Source organism: Aethalodelphis obliquidens, unplaced genomic scaffold (assembly GCF_003676395.1).
Source record: "Aethalodelphis obliquidens isolate GAN/ISIS:26980383/991018 unplaced genomic scaffold, ASM367639v1 scaffold2, whole genome shotgun sequence".
NCBI lineage: Eukaryota > Metazoa > Chordata > Mammalia > Artiodactyla > Delphinidae > Aethalodelphis > Aethalodelphis obliquidens.
Genome location: NW_020837946.1, coordinates 34051665 through 34070523, shown reverse-complemented (window position 1 = coordinate 34070523; position 18859 = coordinate 34051665). Strand labels below are relative to the sequence as shown.

The window sequence follows — 18859 nt, the reverse complement described above, 5'->3', positions numbered from 1 at the left end:
GGTTGTCCTCTAGGACAGTTAGACCAGCTTTTTGTTTTTTGACCACGCCACGCAGCTTGCAGGACTTCAGTTCCCAGACCAAGGATTGAGCCCGGGCCCCTGGGAGTGAGAGCGCCGAGTCCTAACCACTGGACCCCAGGGAATTCCCATAGATCAGCTTTTATGAGAGAGTCTGCATCCCTGAATTCTCACTGATACCGTGTGCTCGTTTATTTCCCCAAGTCTTGAGGTTGATAGGTGAAAAATGGTACCTAGCTATACAGGTCTGCAAGTCTTTGTAACTTAGACATTTTTGATGTTTATTGGCAAGGATACTTTTCTAAGGGAAACGTTGGTGACCTGGTGTCCTTCTGGGATGAGGGAAGCCTTACTGTACCTCAAATGTAAGATTAGCAGTCCCTTTTCTGTTGCCCCCTAATCACAATTTAGAATTTCTCTGAGTCACCTGTGAAAGGCATCTGTTGTAGCTTGGGGGACCCCAGGAATAAATCTCAGGGCCTGGGACCCCTAGCCTCCTCAGGGATGGCAGAGCAAAAAGGGAGGGCTAGAGCAGGGGCAACTCAGCCTTCCAAGGTACATACGCCACGGGCCAACGGTATTATTGGCCTTTTACATCCATCCTGCATTTGCATGGATGATCCAGATGGGTTATCATCTGGCTGGTGTGTACCCAGACTAAAACTCAGTTGCCCCTGTGGGTGGGGACTGTGGTCATTGGGTCAGAGTGCTGCAAACCTGTTTGGATCACTTGCTAAGCAGCTTGTAGAATATTTAGAAAGGAACAACTTTAAAGCACTTTCATATCTGTTAGCTGCTTTCAACCTAATGCTAATCTGTCTCCTCATTGATATTTGCGTGGAATTAATTTTTGCCTTTCTCATTCCCTCCAGAAAACACTCACTCCTGGAACTCCACATTGAACTCAACAGCAAGGTGTATGATTGGAACAGCAGAGTGTCTGCTAAGGAGAGGTATTGTGTCTGGCTGCAGCACACTCTGAGAAAGAAACTCATCCTCTCTTGCAAATGAAAAGCCAAAGACCCTTCTTAGCTTTGCAGTCTCCATCGCTAGCCAGAAAGACAAACATTTATTTCTCACAGTTCTAGAGACTGGGAAGTCCAAGATCAAGGTGCTTATAGATCAGGTGTCTGGTGAGAACCCGCCTCCAGGTTGGCAGATGACCCTCTTGTTGTATCTTCACATGGCAAAGAGAACAGAGAGAAAGCAGGCTGTCTTGTGTCTCTTCTTATAAGGGCGCTGATCTTATTCATAGGGGCTGCCCTGTCATGAACTAATCACCTCCCAAAGGCCCACCATCTAATACTATCATATTGGGGGACAGGATTTCAACCTATAAATCTGGGGGTGGACACAAACATTCAATTTAAAACAGTGGCTTTCTGATCTGAGGTTGCTTCTCTGTCTAGGACTCACATGGCATTCTACAGTAATCAGTATACCTTTCCTCCTTGGATTTGAAAGCATGACCTAAAAGGATATTATTGTTTAAAATATTATTTAAAGGGACTTACCGGGTGGGCCAGTGGTTAAGACTCTGTGCTTCCACTGCAGGGGGAATGAGTTCAATCCCTGATTGGGGAACTAAGATCCCACATGCTGAGGCACGGCCAAAAAAAATCACTTGATGTTAAAAGAAAACTTATTTATATATTTTTAAGTTGGTTTTAAGTGGTATGTATCTGTGTGGGTATGTTTATATGTGTTTTCACATGATCACTCAACAAAGGCTGAAAAGTATGAAAGGAACAGTTTTCAGACACTTCATACACTTATTTCTACTTTAAAGGTAATTTTCTATCCTTGTATTAATGAATGTGGGACTCCTGAGGGTGTCTTTGAATTTCACATTGCTGGGGTCACCAGCAGGAACAATGTATACGCCTGGACTCGTGAACCAGAACCCTGTGTTAAGTATTAGAGAGGGAAACTGTTTGTGAGGGATCTTAATGACCTGGCAGCTTTTGCATCCTTCTCTGTCCCATCCTGACCGGGTGACAGGCATTTTCCATATTCTGTTTCCTATCGTGGATGGGAATTGCACCTTTTCTTTTACCTTGGGAATGGAATCACCACCCCTCTTGAAAAATGTCATTTATCTTCTTTGACTCACAAAAAACCGAAAACATAAAACAGAAGCATAGTATTTATTTATATTACTTTTTAGTTTTATATATTTTTATATATTATTAAGATAACATATTTGCATTAAATATAAAAATAAGAGGGACCTTGAAGTCATTATGCTAAGTGAAATAAAAGACAAATACCAAGCATTATATGCTCTCATTTATATGTGGAATCTACAAAACAAAAACATAAACAAAACAAGCCAAACTCATAGAAAAAGAGATCAGGCAGTGGTTACCGGAGGTGGGGGAAGGGAGTAATTGGAGGAAGGTGGTCAAAAGGCACAAACTTCCAAAAAAAAGAAAAAAAAAAAGACTCTCTAAGCACGGGTAAGCACCTGCAGTGCATTGTCCAATGTGAGGCTGAAATACCAGATTCTTGATGTAGGCCCTGATTTCTCCCACACCTAAGCTATGTTTTACAAAAACTGAACATGATGAATATGAGAGTTTTAGTTAGAGAGGGTTTAGGAGCAGCTACAGTCTGTAATCCCATGAGCTATAACCTGTGAAATTGATAGAGAATATGGTAGAGGTAAACCAGAGATGGAAGAAAGGCTTTAGAAATGGAATGAGAGAGAACAAAAGACAGTCAGCTATGTGATATACAATAATAAGACCTACAAGACGGGTGTGATGGATGGAATGCAAGCAGGTTTAGTGTGTAAGTGTGACTGACGGTGAAGAATTAAAGTTTAGGATATGGCATATTGTGACATTAGGTTTTCAATAAGTAATATAATGACACCTGACAGCTATAATCTCTCGAAAATTCACATCAAATGATGTTCATTCCAATAATTAAAAATAAATTAAAATTTACAAAAAGAAAAGGGGACAAACTTCCAGTTGTAAGATAAATAAGTACTAGGGGTATAATGTACAACATGATGACTAGAGGTAACACTGCCTTGTGACACATAGGGAATTTGTTAAGAGAGTAAGTCCTAAGGGTTCTCATTACAAGGAGAAAACATTTTTTTCCTTTTTTCTTTTCTTTTTAGTGTATACATATGAGACAGTGAATGTTAGCTGACCCTATTGTGGTAATCATTTCACAATATATGTAATCATCACCTTGTATACCTTAAACTCATACAGTGATGTATATCAATTATTTCTCAGTAAAATGGGGAAAAAAAAGGATTTGAAAAACGCAATCATATCAAAATGTTTTAGACGCAAGTAACAGAAGACCTAACTTAAAACAAAAAGTTTTTAAAAAATTTGTTTACTCTTATTAAGCAACAGGTTCAGAGGTAGGGGGGTAGTTGCTGGCTTGGTTAATTCATTGGCTCAACAATGTCCTCAAGGGTTTGATGCTTTCCACCTTTCTTCTCAGTAGTCTCAGGGTTTGGGCTTTTATTTTCAAATTTGTCATCTAAAGGTCACAAGAGGGCCACAGGTCCAAGTATCATACCCAAACACACAAGAGAAAACATCTCTTCCTGTGTGGCTTCTTAAGATCAAAGGAAAAATCTCCCAGAAGCTCTCCTCCCCAAGAGTTCCCTTCCCTCGCTTCTCATTGGCTAGAATCACATGATATGTTCTTCCTTAAACCAACCATTGGCAGAGGGAATGGGATTACCATGGTTGGTTTATACCAGCCCAGACTCAGTCCCCCGGGACTGGGGTTCAGTGGCTTCAGCTCCCTTGGGCACATGGTCTCCAAAAGCTGGGGTTCTCTTAGGGAAAAATGGGGCATGGAGCTTCCCTGGGGAGTAGTTAACCATAACGTATGCCAAAAAGAATGAGAACCTCCATTTTATGATTGAAGAAACTGAGGCACCCAGCTTTTAAGTGAGCTGTTCCCAAATCTCAGAGAAAATCATTGGTAGTGCCAGGTCTAGAATGTTAACAACCAGCCTTACGATCTGGTGTCCTCCAGAAATTAGAACAAACTTTGGAAGATGTGTAGCATGCATTCCAGGGAAGGCATCATACTCCTCTCTCAGCTGTTTGTGAGAGTCATTACCCTACCTTTCCAGCCCCACCCCTCCCCCCCCCCCCCCCCCCCGCAGAGAGGCAGCATGGCGACATAGCTTTCCGTATCCCATCTGATGGACACGGTGAAAATACAGAGCCTGTTAAATCACCATCTTTTCTTTCCTCCTCTTTTAAAAAGCGGTTATTTATTGGGACTTCCCTGGCGGTCCAGTAGTTAAGACTCCGCGCTTCCACCACAGGGGGTTCAGGTTCAATCTCTGGTCCCTGGTCAGAGAACTAAGATCCCACATGCCCCCCCCCAAAAAAAAGCCAAAACAAAACAAACACACAAAAACAAAAAATATATATTTATTAAATTATATTGTGCTGTTTACTTTTGTCACTTTTCTGTCTTTAGATTACATTATTTTTATTAATACCATTCATCAGTCAACCCGCAGGTGCCAAGGAAAAAGAGTGCTAAGGGTTTGCTTGTGTGTTTTGCTCACTGGCAAGGGGTATGGGGTGGAGTAAAGAGGGACTTTGATTTCAGGAGCAGGCCAACAAGATGGGAGGAATAAAGCCTTGCCTTCCCTTGCCTACTTCGCAGAATTGTTCTGAGGATGAAATGAGAGAGGCTTTATGGTCATACCCAATGAGAGTTTTTATGACTGCATTGGTGATGCCATGCGAACATAGCTGTTATTATTATAGCACACTGTGGAGGAGTTATTTTGAAAAGGTTGAATCAAACCTTGAAAATTGGTAGGATTTTGGCAGGTTGAGGTGGAGAAGAGAATGCATTGCAGGAGAAGAAACAAAGCAAACGAAGGGTCAGATAAGGGAAATGTAAGGCATGTTTTAAAAACCATGAGTGTAACTTTTATCTGGAGCAGAGAGAATGTGAGCAATGGTGAGTGATAAGCCGGGAGGTGCCTGTGGTTTGGCATGTGAAGAGCTGTAAAGACCCCCATCTCTGTCTTTTAGTCAGCTCTCATGTAAGTTATTTTGTGAGTTATTTTTCTCACTTTCATAGTGGAGTCTACAACTACTTCTTTGATATTTTTGTGTATATGAGCAATTTGATTACTAAATGCCTTATTCTTTTTCACTGAGTATAGTTTTTTTTTTTTTTTTTTTTTCCGTTTTAGGGGGGCCTCTCTTTTTTGGCCCCTCCCCCTGTGGGGCGCAGGCTCCGGACGCACAGGCCCAGCGGCCATGGCTCATGGGCCCAGCCACTCCGCGGCATGTGGGACCCTCCCGGACCGGGGCACGAACCCGTGCCCCCTGCATCGGCAGGCGGACTCTCAACCACTGCGCCACCAGGGAAGCCCCCTGAGTATAGTTTTTAAATGAAATATTTAAGGCATGCTAAAGGAGAATTATATTAGGCAACAATATAATGAATACATACCCACAACCCAGCTTAAATGAAATGTTCTAAAATCTATATGAAGACTCTGAAGATACTGCTTTAAGTAATAGCCCTAAATATAAAAGAGATAAATGTATTAAAATATTTAAAACTTTATAATAGCCCCCAACTGAAAATTCGTCAAGTGTTTAGTAACAGGAGCATGGTTATGATAAAACGTCCACTGGTGGGAATTTTATGTAACCGCTAAACTTATATATACAAATAATAAAGGCTTACATAAGCTGTTCTTAGCTCATTACATGAATTATCTCATTTAATCCTCAAAACAGCTCTTTGCGGTAGGTATTATTGTCCTCATTATTATTTCTTCCCATTTTATAGATGAGGAAAGTGAGCAAAGGGATGCTAAGTAGCTTGTCCTTGGTCACCCCAGCCTAGGATAGAAACTCAAGCCATAAACAGAGCCTTTATTTTTATAGCTAAGTACGTTTAAAGCAAAACAGGACTTCCCCGGAGGTCCATTGGTTAAGTCTGTGCGCTTACAATGCAGGGGACATGGGTTCGATCCCTGGTTGGGGAAGATCCCACATGCCGTGTGGTGTGGCCAAAAACAAACAAAAAGACCCAAAAAATATGTCTCACAGGAAAACAAAAGGCCGGAAAGAAATATTCCAAAATATGATGACAGAACTATGGCTGGTATCTTTTCTTTCTGTGTTCCAAATCCTCTTTTCTATCTCTGTATATTTAAGCATACTGGTTTCTAAAGTAACGTCTAGGTAATTCCTCCAACTTTTTTTAAAAAACATCTATTTATTTATTTATTTATTTGGCTGTGCCAGGTCTTAGTTGCGGCATGAGGGATTTTTAGCTGTGGCATGCATGCAGGATCTAGTTCCCTGACCAGGGATCAAATCCAGGTCCCCTGCATTGGGAGCGTGGAATCTTAACCACGGGACCACCAGGGAAGTCCCTCTATCAGCTTTTGACTAGCTGTTTCTTTGGTGCTGAAGAGATTACTCTTTCCTATAGTTCTGCCTTCACTTCTCTGTCTCATCTCTAGCCCTTCTTTTCAGTAGCAGGACCCATGGTCTCAGGGCTGCTTTTCTGGGCCACTGGTTAGGAGGACTGTCTCGTCAACCCCAGTTCCATTCCAGTCCCCAACGCCTTCCATCCTCTTCCATGAATAGGCCATGGTAGGGGTCACTTGACAGCTTTTTCTGTCTGCAGTGTTTGAAATGGGAATCTCTTCTCCCATATTCTAGGAGCAAGTTTTCAGGATTAAGCATGTTACTTATGCCACCAAGAGGTCACAATTTGAGGTCAGCCTTGTCAATTTGTCTGTGTGGCAGACCCTGCTCACTGTCCCAAATATCCATTCTCTTTTTCTCTAGTAATAGAAGTCTTAATTTGAAACTGGGCACACAGCCTCACAGAATACAGTCTAGCTGTCCAAGCCTTAACTTGTAGCAAGATGTGGTCATGTGTCTAGTCCTGGAAAATAATATGTAAGCAGTGGTATTGTTTGGCAATTGCTGAGAATTTTTCTTAAAAGGCAACTGTTTTTTGCCCTTCACCCCTTTGTCCCTTTTTCTGTCTTAGTGACTAGACTGAATATGTGATGGCTGGAGCTCTAGCTGCCATCTTGAATTGTGAGGATAAGAGCCACACTGTAGGGATGACCAAGTGGTGAACAGGAAGGAGCCTTGTTGGGTGAAGACATTAAGAAGCAGAGTCACCATACCAACCCTAGATTACCTACATCTGGACATTTATGTGAGAGAAAAAAATGTGGGGTTTATATTTCTTTTGACCTAACCTAGTCTGACTGGTACATTGTTATTTGATTAAAGTGTTTTTTTATGTTTATGCATGTTGTAAGTTTAAAATAAATATTTGCCTAGGTGATCATTTTAATTTTTTAATTATTGTTTAAAAATGTATGTATGTATTGTTAAAAAATGTAATGTTAACACCTGAGCTGACCTAAGTTTTTAGTATGTATGATGCTCTCATTTATTTCCTTTTATAGTTTTGTGGTTTCTGTTGGAGAGATGGAGATGCTTTATTAAGACATAGTAGGATTTGGACACTGTCCTCATAAGAGATGTAATCCACAAGGAAAAGTTCTGACTGAATCATCAGTGTAGACCAGCTTTTGGACCTGGTTTACAGTGAATAAGAGTTTGAAAGATACATACACAAAACTGAATATAAAGAAAAAACAGTAGCACTTCCCTGGTGGTGCAGTGGTTAAGAATCCACCTGCCAAGGCAGGGGACACAGGTTCGAGCCCCAGTCTGGGAAGATCCCACATACCGCAGAGCAACTGAGCCTGTGCACCACAACTACTGAGCCTGCGCTCTACAGCTTGCGAGCCACAACTACTGAAGCCCGGGCACCTAGAGTCCGTGCTTCACACAGGAGAAGCCACCGCAATGAGCAGCCCATGCACTGCAACTAGAGAAAGCCCACGCACAGCAATGAAGACCCAACACAGCCAAAAATAAATAAATATTTAAAAAAAACCAACAACAACAAAAAAAGAAGAAACAGTAACTCTGCACATATGTTTAGGATCGCCACAGATAATGACTCCAAAGGACTCACTGCTTGTAAATCCACAATTTCTTGTTTCCCAGCCAGACCCTTCCTTGCCTACAGTAGCCCCAGAGATGGAAATGTAGGATTCAGTCAAGGTCATTAAACGTAATGACTGATTTTTCAAGAACCTGCCCTCTCTATTCCAAGCAACACTTCCTCTGCTTCTCCTTCTTGTGCCATACCAAAGCTGCAAGACCCACGGGTCCAGGCTTTTCCACTTAGGCTCTATCACACACTTAATAAGCAAACATTCAAGAAATACAAATTCTTTTCAATAAATGCCTCTGCAATATCGGCTGGTATACACTGAGTATCACAGATTAATCCAGCTCCCCACAAGGGTCACCTAAAAGGTAGATTACAGGTGAACAAGTAGTCCTATATACATGCTCATAGCCGTAGGCACAGCAGGCAAAAAGTGGAAACAACTCAAATGTCCATCAGATGAATGGATAAACCAAATATGGTATATCCGTACAATGGAAAGTTATTTATCTATAAGAAGGAATTAAGTACTGATATAGGCTACAATGCAGATGAACCTCAAAAACGCTATGCTAAGTGAAAGAAGTCAGACACAAAAGGTCACATATTGTATGACAGTATTTATATGAAATGTCCAAGATTGGGTAAATCTATAGAGACAAATAGCAGATTGGTGGTTGCCAGGGACTGGGGTGAGAGGGGATTGGGGAGAGACTGCTTAAGGGGGACAAGGTCTCCTTTGAGGTTCCTGAAATGTTTTGGAACTAGATAGACGTAATGGTTGCACAACATTGTAAATGTACTAAAAGCCACTGAATTGTACACTTTAAAATAGTACATTTTATGTGGATTTCACCTCAGTTTTTAAAAAAAGGGAAAAAAAGAGAAGATTAAGATAATTTATTAATTGCTCCACAAACATTTCTCCCCAACCTTTTTTCTTTTTAATAAACATTATGTTTAAGAGTAACTAGGTTTGCAGAAAATTTGTGCAGAAAGTACAGAGTTTCCATATAGTCCCCCATGCCCCACAATTCTCCTCCTATTAACACCTTGCATTATTGCAGTACATTTTTACAGTTGATGAACAATATTGATACATTAGTATTAAATGAAAGTCTACTAGGGTTTACATTAGGGCTCATTCCATGTTGTATAGTTCCTGGTTTTGACAACTGCATAATGTCATGTATGCACCATTACTGTATCATACAGAATAGTTTCACTGCCCTAAAAATCCTTTGTGCTCCTCATATTCATCCTTCTCTCTCCCTAAGCCGCTGGCAACTGCAGATCTTTTTATTTTCTCTATAGTTTTGCCTTTTCCGGAATGCCATACATTCTATAGCCTTTTCAGACTGACTTCTTTCACTTAGTGATATGTGTTTAAAATTCCTCCATGTCGGGTTTCCCTGGTGGCACAGTGGTTAAGAATCCACCTGCCAATGCAGGGCACACGGGTTCGAGCCCTGGTCCAGGAAGATCTCACATGCCGTGGAGCAACTAAGCCCGTGAGCCACAACTACTGAAGCCCACGTGCCTAGAGCCCGTGCTCTGCAGCAAGAGAAGCCACCGCAACGAAGAGTAGCCCCCGCTCACTGCAACTAGAGGAGGTCTGTGCGCAGCAATGAAGACCCAATACAGCCAAAAATAAATAAATAAAATAAGTTAATTTTAAAAAATTCCTCCATGTCTTTTCATATCTTGATAACTCATTCCTTTTTATTGCTGAATAATACTTCATTACATAGATATACCAGAGATTGTTCATTCACCTACTGAAGGCCATCTTGGTGGTTTCCAAGTTTTGGCATTTTGAATAAAGCAGTTATAAACACATTTGTGTGCTGATTTTTTTTTTTTTTTTGCGCTGTACGTGGGCCTCTCACTGTTGTGGCCTCTCCCGTTGTGGAGCACAGGCTCCGGACGCACAGACTCAGTGGCCATGGCTCACGGGCCCAGCCGCTCCGCAGCATGTGGGATCTTCCCAGACCGGGGCACGAACCCGCGTCCCCTGCATCGGCAGGCGGACTCTCAACCACTGCGCCACCAGGGAAGCCCTGTGTGCTGATTTTTGTGTAGATGTAAGTGTTAAACTCATTTGAGTGAATACCTAGGAGAGCAATTTCTATATTGTATGGTAAGCCTATGTGTGTGTAACTTTGGAAAAAAACTGAAAGCGTGTATTCCTGAGCGGCTGCACCATTTTGTAGAGTTCCTTTGCTCCACATCCTTGCCAACATTTGGTGGTGTTAGTGGTTTGTATTTCAGCTATTTTAGTAGCTATGTAGCGATATCATATATTTTTTATTCTTTTTTTTTTTTTTTTTTTGTGGTACGCGGGCCTCTCACCGTTGTGGCCTCTCCCGTTGCGGAGCACAGGCTCCGGACGCACAGGCTCAGCGGCCACGGCTCACCGGCCCAGCCGCTCCGCGGCATGTGGGATCTTCCCGGACCGGGGCACGAACCCGTGTCCCCTGCATTGGCAGGCGGACTCTCAACCACTGCGCCACCAGGGAAGCCTGGAAAGTCAGTAATTTTGAATAAACACATCTGTATTCTTCGTTTCATTTTATACAGAGCACATATTATTGTAACTTTAAAATGTAAAATAAAAATTACTTATTGTTAAAAATGTTCATTCTCTTTTAATATATATAAACACAATATGTTCATTTTAAACATAAATGGCATAATATTTTAACACTGTTTTCTCTCTTTTCATTTATGTGGTCATGCCTATACCTATATGTCTCTGTATGATAAGTCATTCCCAGGTTTTCACTGTTTGAATGATGATATAAGAAACATCTTTTCTTCTTTATTTGGTAAGGACTTCCTGCCCCAGAAGTCTGATTCTTAGTCCCTCACGTCGGATTCTTAGTCCCTCTGTTGGCATAGGTCAGTCCTCTTCCAAGACTGAGCATTATTTCAAGTCTCTTGTATCTTTAATCTCTTCCTCTCTCTTTGAGCCTTCAGTCTGAAAACAAGCTCTGCTTCCCCCTTCAAATAAAGTCCCTCTCTTTCAAGCCACTGTCTTATGTGAATTTTAGGCTAGTCTACACCCTCTCCATTTCACCTTTCCCATTTACTCCATACTTCCCTGCCATCTGGATTTCACCTTAATCATTTTACCAAATCTACAAGATCCATGGGTCACATGAACCATAGTTACCAAACCAGTGGTCCTTGGACCCTGGCGTCATAGTTTTCTTACTTCTCCAGGGTGTTCCACTATGAAGTTCTATCAAGGACTTCCTGGCCAAGTCTTCCTGGTATCTTTCTCCTCCTCATCCTTAAATGTGGATATCCCCAAGGATCACTCTATTGTTTTCTCTTTATATATTTTTCTTTTGACAACCTTGTAGCTTCAATTACTGCTTCTATGCCAATAACAAGAGGGATGTTCAAGCCCAGACTCTTCAAGTTCAAATCTCACCCTCAACCTCCTGGTAGACTTTTCCACTTGATTTTCCCTCTGGTACCTCAAACTCAGTATATGGCAAACATAAAAAAAAACCTCCATTCCCAATCTGCTCTTTTACCTGCGTCTCCAGTTTTAGGTAACAGCATCACCCCAACATCAGTTTCATCCTGGTCTCCCCTCTCCTGTGTTTCTACATCTGGCTAAATCTAAATCAGGTTAGTTCTGCAACTACAAGGTCTTTTCCATCTATCCCCATCATTACACTTCCTCTGCGCGCTCATTACTCCTCCACTGAACTATGACGACAGCTTTCTCACTGATATTGCCCCCAGCCTATGATCCTATGATCATGTCATACACAGCAACCCAAAGAATCTTTCTCAACATATCTTTATCATTTTCCTCCTTAGAAACCTTCAAGATTCTCCAATGCATACACAATAAGATTGTGGCTGGAGGTTGGGATGAGGGACAGGATGGGGGAGTGGGGTGTTGCTGGTGGAAGTCCTGGAGTCCAAAGGCCCAGAGAACCAGGAACTCCAAAGTCTGAGAGCAGAAGAGGATGTCCCAGCTCAAGAAGAGAAAGAGAGAAAATTCACCCTTTCTCCTCCTTTTTTGTTCTATTCAGACCTCAGTGGCTTGGATGTGATGCCCACCCACTTTGGTGAGGACAGATCTTCTTTACTTAGTCTACTGATTCAAATGCTAATCTCTTCTAAAAAACATCCTTACAGACGCACCCCAAAATAAGGTTCACTTGATCTCTGGGCATCCTTTAGCTTAATCAAGTTGACACGTGAAACTAACCATCAGAAAGTTGTTTGTGACATATCCTAGATCTTCCTTTTTTTTTCTTATTGAACTATAATTCACATTTCATAAAACTTCATCCTTTTAAAGTGTACAATTCTTTGGTTTTTAATGTATTCACAGTTGTGCAGTCATCACCATGACCTAATTTCAGAACATTTTCATCTACGTACAAAAGAAATTCTAGGACTTCCCTGGTGGTCCATGGGTAAGATTCCACGCTCCCAATGCAGAGAGCCCGGGTTCGAACCCTGGTCGGGGAACAAGATCCTGCATGCGTGCCGTGACTAAGAGATCACATGCCGCAACTTAGAAGCCGGCATGCCGCAACAATGAGCCCACATGCCGCAACTAAAAGATCCCGCGTGCCACAACGAAGATCCCGTGTGCCGCAACTAAGACCCCGTGCAGCCTAAATAAATAAATAATAATAAAAAAAGAAATCCCGTACCTATTAGCCATCATTCCATATTCCTCCCTGCCTCCTAGCCCCTGGATTACCACTTTCTGTTTCTACACATTTTCCTACTCTGGATATTTCATATAAACAGATCATTCAATACACGGCCTTCTGACTTCTTTCATTTAGCATAATGTTTTCAAGGTTCATCTATGTTGTAGAATATGTAAGTACTTCATTTTGTTTTATGCCTGAATAATATTTCATTGTATGGTTATACCATATTTTGTGTATCCATCATTTGATGGACATTTAGATGGCTTCTACTTTTTGTCTATTATGAACGAAGCTGCTATGAGTATTCATGTATAAGTTTCTGTGTGGATATATGTTTTCAATTCTCTTGGGTATAGACGTAAAAGTGGAATTGTTGGGTCATAAAGTCAGAATTGAATTGCTGGTAACTCTATGTTTACCTTTTTGAGGACTGCCAAACTGTTTTTCACAGTGGCTATACCACTTTACATTCCCACCAGCAGGGTATGAGGGTTCCAATTTCTCTACACCCTCTCCAACACTTGTTATTTTTTGTCTTTTTTATTATAAACATCCTAGTGGGGATGAATTAGTATCTCATTGTGGTTATGATTTGTATTTTCCTACTGACTAATGATATTGAGCATCTTTTCATGTGTGTATTGGCCATTTTTACATTGTTTTTGAAGAAACATCTATTCAGTACTTTCCCATTTAAAAATTGTCTTTTGGGACTTCCCTGGCAGTTCAGTGGTTAAGACTTCGCCTTCCAATGCAGCGGGTGCGGGTTTAATCCCTGGTCGGTGAGATAAGATCCCACATGCCTCATAGCCAAAAAAAAAAAAAAAAAAAAAAACCCCAAAACATAAAACAGAAGCAATATTGTAACAAATTCAATAAAGACTTTAAGGACAGTCCACATCAAAAAAAAAATCTTTAAAAATTGTCTTTCTGTTGTTGAATTGTAAGTATGTTTATATATCCTGGATACTAGTCTCTTATCAGATAAAGATCTGCAAAATTTGTCACCTATTCTATGGGTTGTCTTTTCATTTTTTGTATAGTATCCTTTCCAGCACAAAACTTTATATTTTGATAAAGTCCAATTGATCTGTTTTCTTCTTTGTTGCTTATGCTTTTGGCATCATATGTAAGAAACCATTGCCTAATCCAAGGTTATGAAGAGTTACACCTATATTTTCTTATAAGATTTTATGATTTTAACTCTTACATTTCAGTCTTTGATCAAATTTGAGTAATTTTTTGCATATGGTATGAATTATGGGTTCAACCTCATTCTTTTGCTAATGGATATCCTGCACCATTTGTTGAAAAGACTATTTTTCCCCCATTGAATTGTTTGTCATCCTTGTTGAAAATCAACTGGCCGTGAATGTGAGGGTTTATTTCTGAACTCTCAATTCTATTCCACGGAACTGTCTATCCTTATGGCAGTACTACATTGTCTGGATTATTGTACTTTGTAGTAAGTTTTAAAATTGGGGAGTGTGAGTGTTCCAACTTTGGTTTTCTTTCTCAAGATTATTTTGCCTCTCCCAAGTCCCTTACATGTCCATGACTTTTAGGATCAGCTTGTCAATTTCTGTAAAAAGGGCAGTGAGGGGACTTCCCTGGTGGTCCAGTGATTAAGACTCTGTGCTTCCACTGCAGTGGGCGAAGGTTCAATCGGTGGTCAGGGAACTAAGATCCCACATGCCGTGGGGCACAGCCAGAAAAATAAATAAATAACATTTTTTTTAAAAAAAAGGGCAGTGAGGATTTTGACAGTGATTTCACTGAATATGAAGACCAATTTGTGGAATACTGCCATCTAACTGGACTCTTTTTGCACACATTGATATCAGGGACATTTTATGTCACTTGCCTCATTGTAAATTTTTTTTTTTTTTTTTTTTTTGCGGTACGCGGGCCTCTCACTGTTGTAGCCTCTCCCGTTGCGGAGCACAGGCTCCGGACGCGCAGGCTCAGCGGCCATGGCTCACGGGCCCAGCCGCTCCGCGGCAGGTGGGATCTTCGCGGACCGGGGCACGAACCCGGGTCCCCTGAGTCGGCAGGCGGACTCTCAACCACTGCGCCACCAGGAAAGCCCTGTAAATTTTTATAAACATGGCTGTCTTGTGCTGCCTTTTCGAAAAATTAGTGAATCAAAGGTCAAAGCAGCTTTCTCTCTATTTTTCTTCTTTTAAACGACAAACTCTCCTCTAAATGCAAGACCTTTCAGCCTCTTTTGATTCTTTCTTTTTTCTTTTTGCAGCATTAAAACTCTTTTACCCCTTTAGCCACATCCGCCTAGTTCCCTAACCAATCTAGTGCTAGTCTGTTGGACTCTTTTAGGAAATATCACCATCTTGTGGAACTTTGAGGTTTTGTCACCCCCGAATTCCCTGGCTTCTTGCTTCAAACCCAACGGATAAGAAAGTGGGATGCAAGGCCTTTGGGGTTCACAGAATGGGGAAGGGTGAATTTAAAGATTAGCTTGCTAATTCTACATTGGGTTTCATCCTAAGGAAATCATTATAAATACGTTCAGAGATCTATTTGTAAGAATCTTCAATGCAGCACTGTTCACAATAGTAAAAAATTGGAAATGAGTTAAATGTCCAATAACTATAAATTAGTTAAATAAATATGGTATATCCAGGGAAGAGAATATCATCTAACCACTAAGCATCATGTTGTCAAAGACTATTTAATGATATGAAAAAAAAGGTATATGTGTTGTTAAGTGAAAAAAGCAAACTGTACAGCTTATTCCAATTTTTGAAAAATAATTACACAGAGAAAAGTGAAAGGATATACACTAAAATTAAAAAAATTGAGATATAATTGACATATATACAACATTGTGTAAGTTTAAGGTGTACAACATATTGACTTGATAAAAATTTAACAGTATAGGTTATAAATGACTCTGTGTGTTTCCCTATTTTCCAGCCTTTCTACATTAAATATTGGAAGTTTCTCACCTCTTTTTTTTTTTTTTAAACTGCTTTTTTATTAAGGAAAGAGACACGTTAAAATAGATCAGTCTGGGGACTGGTGGTCCAGTGGTTGAGACTCTGCGCTTCCACTTCAGGGGGCATGGGTTCGATCCCTGGTCGGGGAACTAAATCCCACATGCCGTGCAGCAAGGCCAAAAAATGTCTTAAAATAGATCAGTCTGTAGTATAACGAATACAAAATGGGTCACATTTTACTCATCTAGCTATAGTCTCCTGCCAGTGCACCATTTGGAGACCTCTGCTGGGATCCTTACCACAAAAAACATTCTCCTTTAGAACTTAGCTTCATCATGCTCCCATATACCTAGAGTAAGACCAGTTCTGAGAAGGTCTGAAGTGTGTGAATAAAAGTATGGAGTGAGGAAGGGAGGGAGTCCTAGAAGTTGGGGATGGGATAGCTAATCAAAAGAACCTGCTACCATAGGAACAGGAGTTGGAATGAAAGTTTCAGGGCACCAGGGTTTTTTCCAGCTCCTACATCTATCTTCCCCATCACTGTGTCCATTCTTTAGTTCACGAGTTTTTACTTTGGTGGGGGGGAACTTGGACCAGACCCTGGATGTAAAGGAAAGCCAATTACTGACACCACCGCCCCCTCCCAAGGCCGAACTAAATAGGAACCATCTGGTATTTCCCCTTTGTCACCAGGGCCGTGGTAGGTTTTGATTGGCTCTTCATATGGACCAAGTTGACTGCAACCAATCAGGAAAGAGGCTGTAAGACATGTTTATTCTTTCCACTGCTATCAACTCACCATCAGCATGCCCTCAGTAATTGTGTTCTGAATGGGAAGTATGAAATGCCGAATGCAAATAACATAGCACACGATCTCCCCCCTTTAACTTGATTCAAGCGTTTCCCTTGAGTACTGGGAGTCCTAGGATAAAAGTTCAAGTTTGACTTCAGGTGTCTCTATTCTACTTCTGCCTTTCAGGCTTAGCTCAGATACCTCCAAGGCATCACCATCTGGATTCCTGCCTTGCTCTGTGGGGCTCCTGTGGCGCTTAGGTGAGCCCCACTGCAGCCTCACCCTGCCCAATAGTTACAGAAATTACATTACCTCATATGGAGTTAGTGGCAGTAGTAGCCTTGAGATCAGGAGCATAGGATTTGGAATTAGAGAGACCTAGGTGTCAGTCCTGAACTCCCAACTCTTCCTAGGGTTGGGATGATGGCAAAATACTTTTCCTCTCTGAACTTTGATTTCCTCATCTATTGAATATGGATAATAACACTGACCTTAGAGAGTTCATGCTTTACATATAGGAAGAGCTTGCTAAATATTTAATATTATTGAACAAAAGTTGAAAAAGTTAATATATTTTATGAACAAGGTGAGAAGCGATAGTTTCATCAAATTGGCTTCCCAGATGGTCCAGGGAGTGAAATATGTATAATTGAAGAAATGAATAGAAGACCAACACTTAGAGCTTCTCTGTCTTATCGTTATCTTTTTTTAAAAAAATTTGTGGTAAAATATACATAACATAAAATTTACTATTTTAACCATTTTCAGGTGTACAATTCAGTGGCATTAATATAGTCACATTGTTGTGCAACCATCACCACTCAGGCTTGTCTTTTTTTTTTTTTGCTGTACGCGGGGCTCTCACTCTTGTGGCCTCTCCCGTTGCGGAGCACAGGCTCCGGACGCGCAGGCTCAGCGGCCATGGCTCACGGGCACAGCCGCTCCGCGGCATGTGGGATCTTCCCGGACCGGGGCACGAACCCGTGTCCCCAGCATCGGCAGGCGGACTCTCAACCACTGCGCCACCAGGGAAGCCCTGGGCTTGTCTTTCTTAAACACAGAATTTCATGCCTAGGATATGGAAATGGCACTGTAATACGTTTGCTAATAAGGCATCATAAATCTTTTTTTTAGAAATAACATTTTCCATGACCAAATTTATATATGTATGTATGTATTTGGCTGTGCCAGGTCTCAGTTGCAGCAGGCAGGCTCCTTAGCAACTCTTAGTTGCAGCATGCATGTGGGATCTAGTTCCCTGACCAGGGATCTAACCTGGGCCCCCTGCACTGGGAGCGTGAGTCACCAGTGAAGTCCCCCATAAATCTTTTTTTTTCAGAGATAAAATATCTTTATAAGATTCTGTACTTCTTTCAGCTCTGTGCATTTGAATTAGCTGAATTATAGTGTAGTGGCTTAAAGCTAAACTTATTGGTTTAAATCTTGGCTCTCCCACCAGCTCCCTGTGTGATCTTGGGCAAATTACTTAACCTTTTGTGTTTTAATTTTCACGTCTTAAAAGAGGGGTCATAGTAATAGTATTTTTTTAGAGAGTTGTTGGGATGATTAAATGAGTAAATAGTACCTGGCACATGGTAGTTGGGATACAAGTGTTAGGTATTGTTTTTATTATGTGAAATAATGTCTTTGAAGTCTTTTTCCTGCTGGACTGAATGTGCTGGAAGGGCAGAGACTTCACCAGTTTTGCCTACTGTTAACTCAGTTCCTTGCAAATACTTCCAAATGGGCTTAGAGCCCAGCCCCCTCCTTTTTTTTTTTTGCCTTAGATTTTTTAATTGTTTATTTGCACATGTACTTACTTGAGAAAGAGTTAAGATGGCCGACTACTATTTCAGGAACATTTTGAGTTTTATTTTAAAGGTTAGTGTGTTTGGGGAAGGAGATGGTTAGGAAAAATCGACACTTCCTTTTTTAACTTACGAGGGGAGTGACCCCAGGGAAACACTAGAGCACTTAGTGCCTTCCAGGAGTTCCTCTGTTAGCCCTCGGCTTTACGTGGGAGTCCTGAGCTCTACAGTGGGAAGGTTAGGCATCTGCCTTTAGCAGACGCTGTTTGTCAGCATTGTCTTAACCCCAGGAAAGGGGAGGAGGCAAGGCGAGTGAGTCAATGATGACATCATCAATTAGCATAAGTTTCCCAAATCGGCTGACCGAGTTTTCATTTGCTAGGCCAAGGCAATTTGAGTTCTCTTACCGCGCAAACGGGAGATTTCTTGGAACTTGGACTTGGAGCACGAAGAGGATTCTAATTTCTTTAAAGCTCTGTTTTCAGGAAATTTTTCTGAGAACTTTTTACCTCCAGAGGATCAGTGGAATTTGATCTGAAGGTATGTAATTAACACCTTTTCTCTGCT

General features: G+C 41.2%; 1 protein-coding gene across 15 annotated transcripts in view; it reads left to right on the top strand.

Moving 5' to 3' along the window:
• Window positions 1-18831, top strand: part of CFLAR (CASP8 and FADD like apoptosis regulator) — a 63760-nt gene extending 44929 nt beyond the window's left edge. For 7 of the 15 annotated variants that reach the window (XM_027124280.1, XM_027124270.1, XM_027124235.1 and 4 more), the window contains 2 exons: window positions 891-971; window positions 18675-18831. In XM_027124280.1, coding sequence (XP_026980081.1) covers window positions 891-971; window positions 18675-18825 — 232 coding nt within the window. In that variant the 3' untranslated portion in view covers window positions 18826-18831. Of the gene's footprint in view, window positions 1-890; window positions 1991-7053; window positions 7357-7483; window positions 7762-18674 lie in introns of those variants that run through there. The other 8 variants (XM_027124345.1, XM_027124307.1, XM_027124352.1 and 5 more) reach the window with 6 other exon arrangements.
• The last annotated feature ends 28 nt before the right edge of the window (window positions 18832-18859 follow it).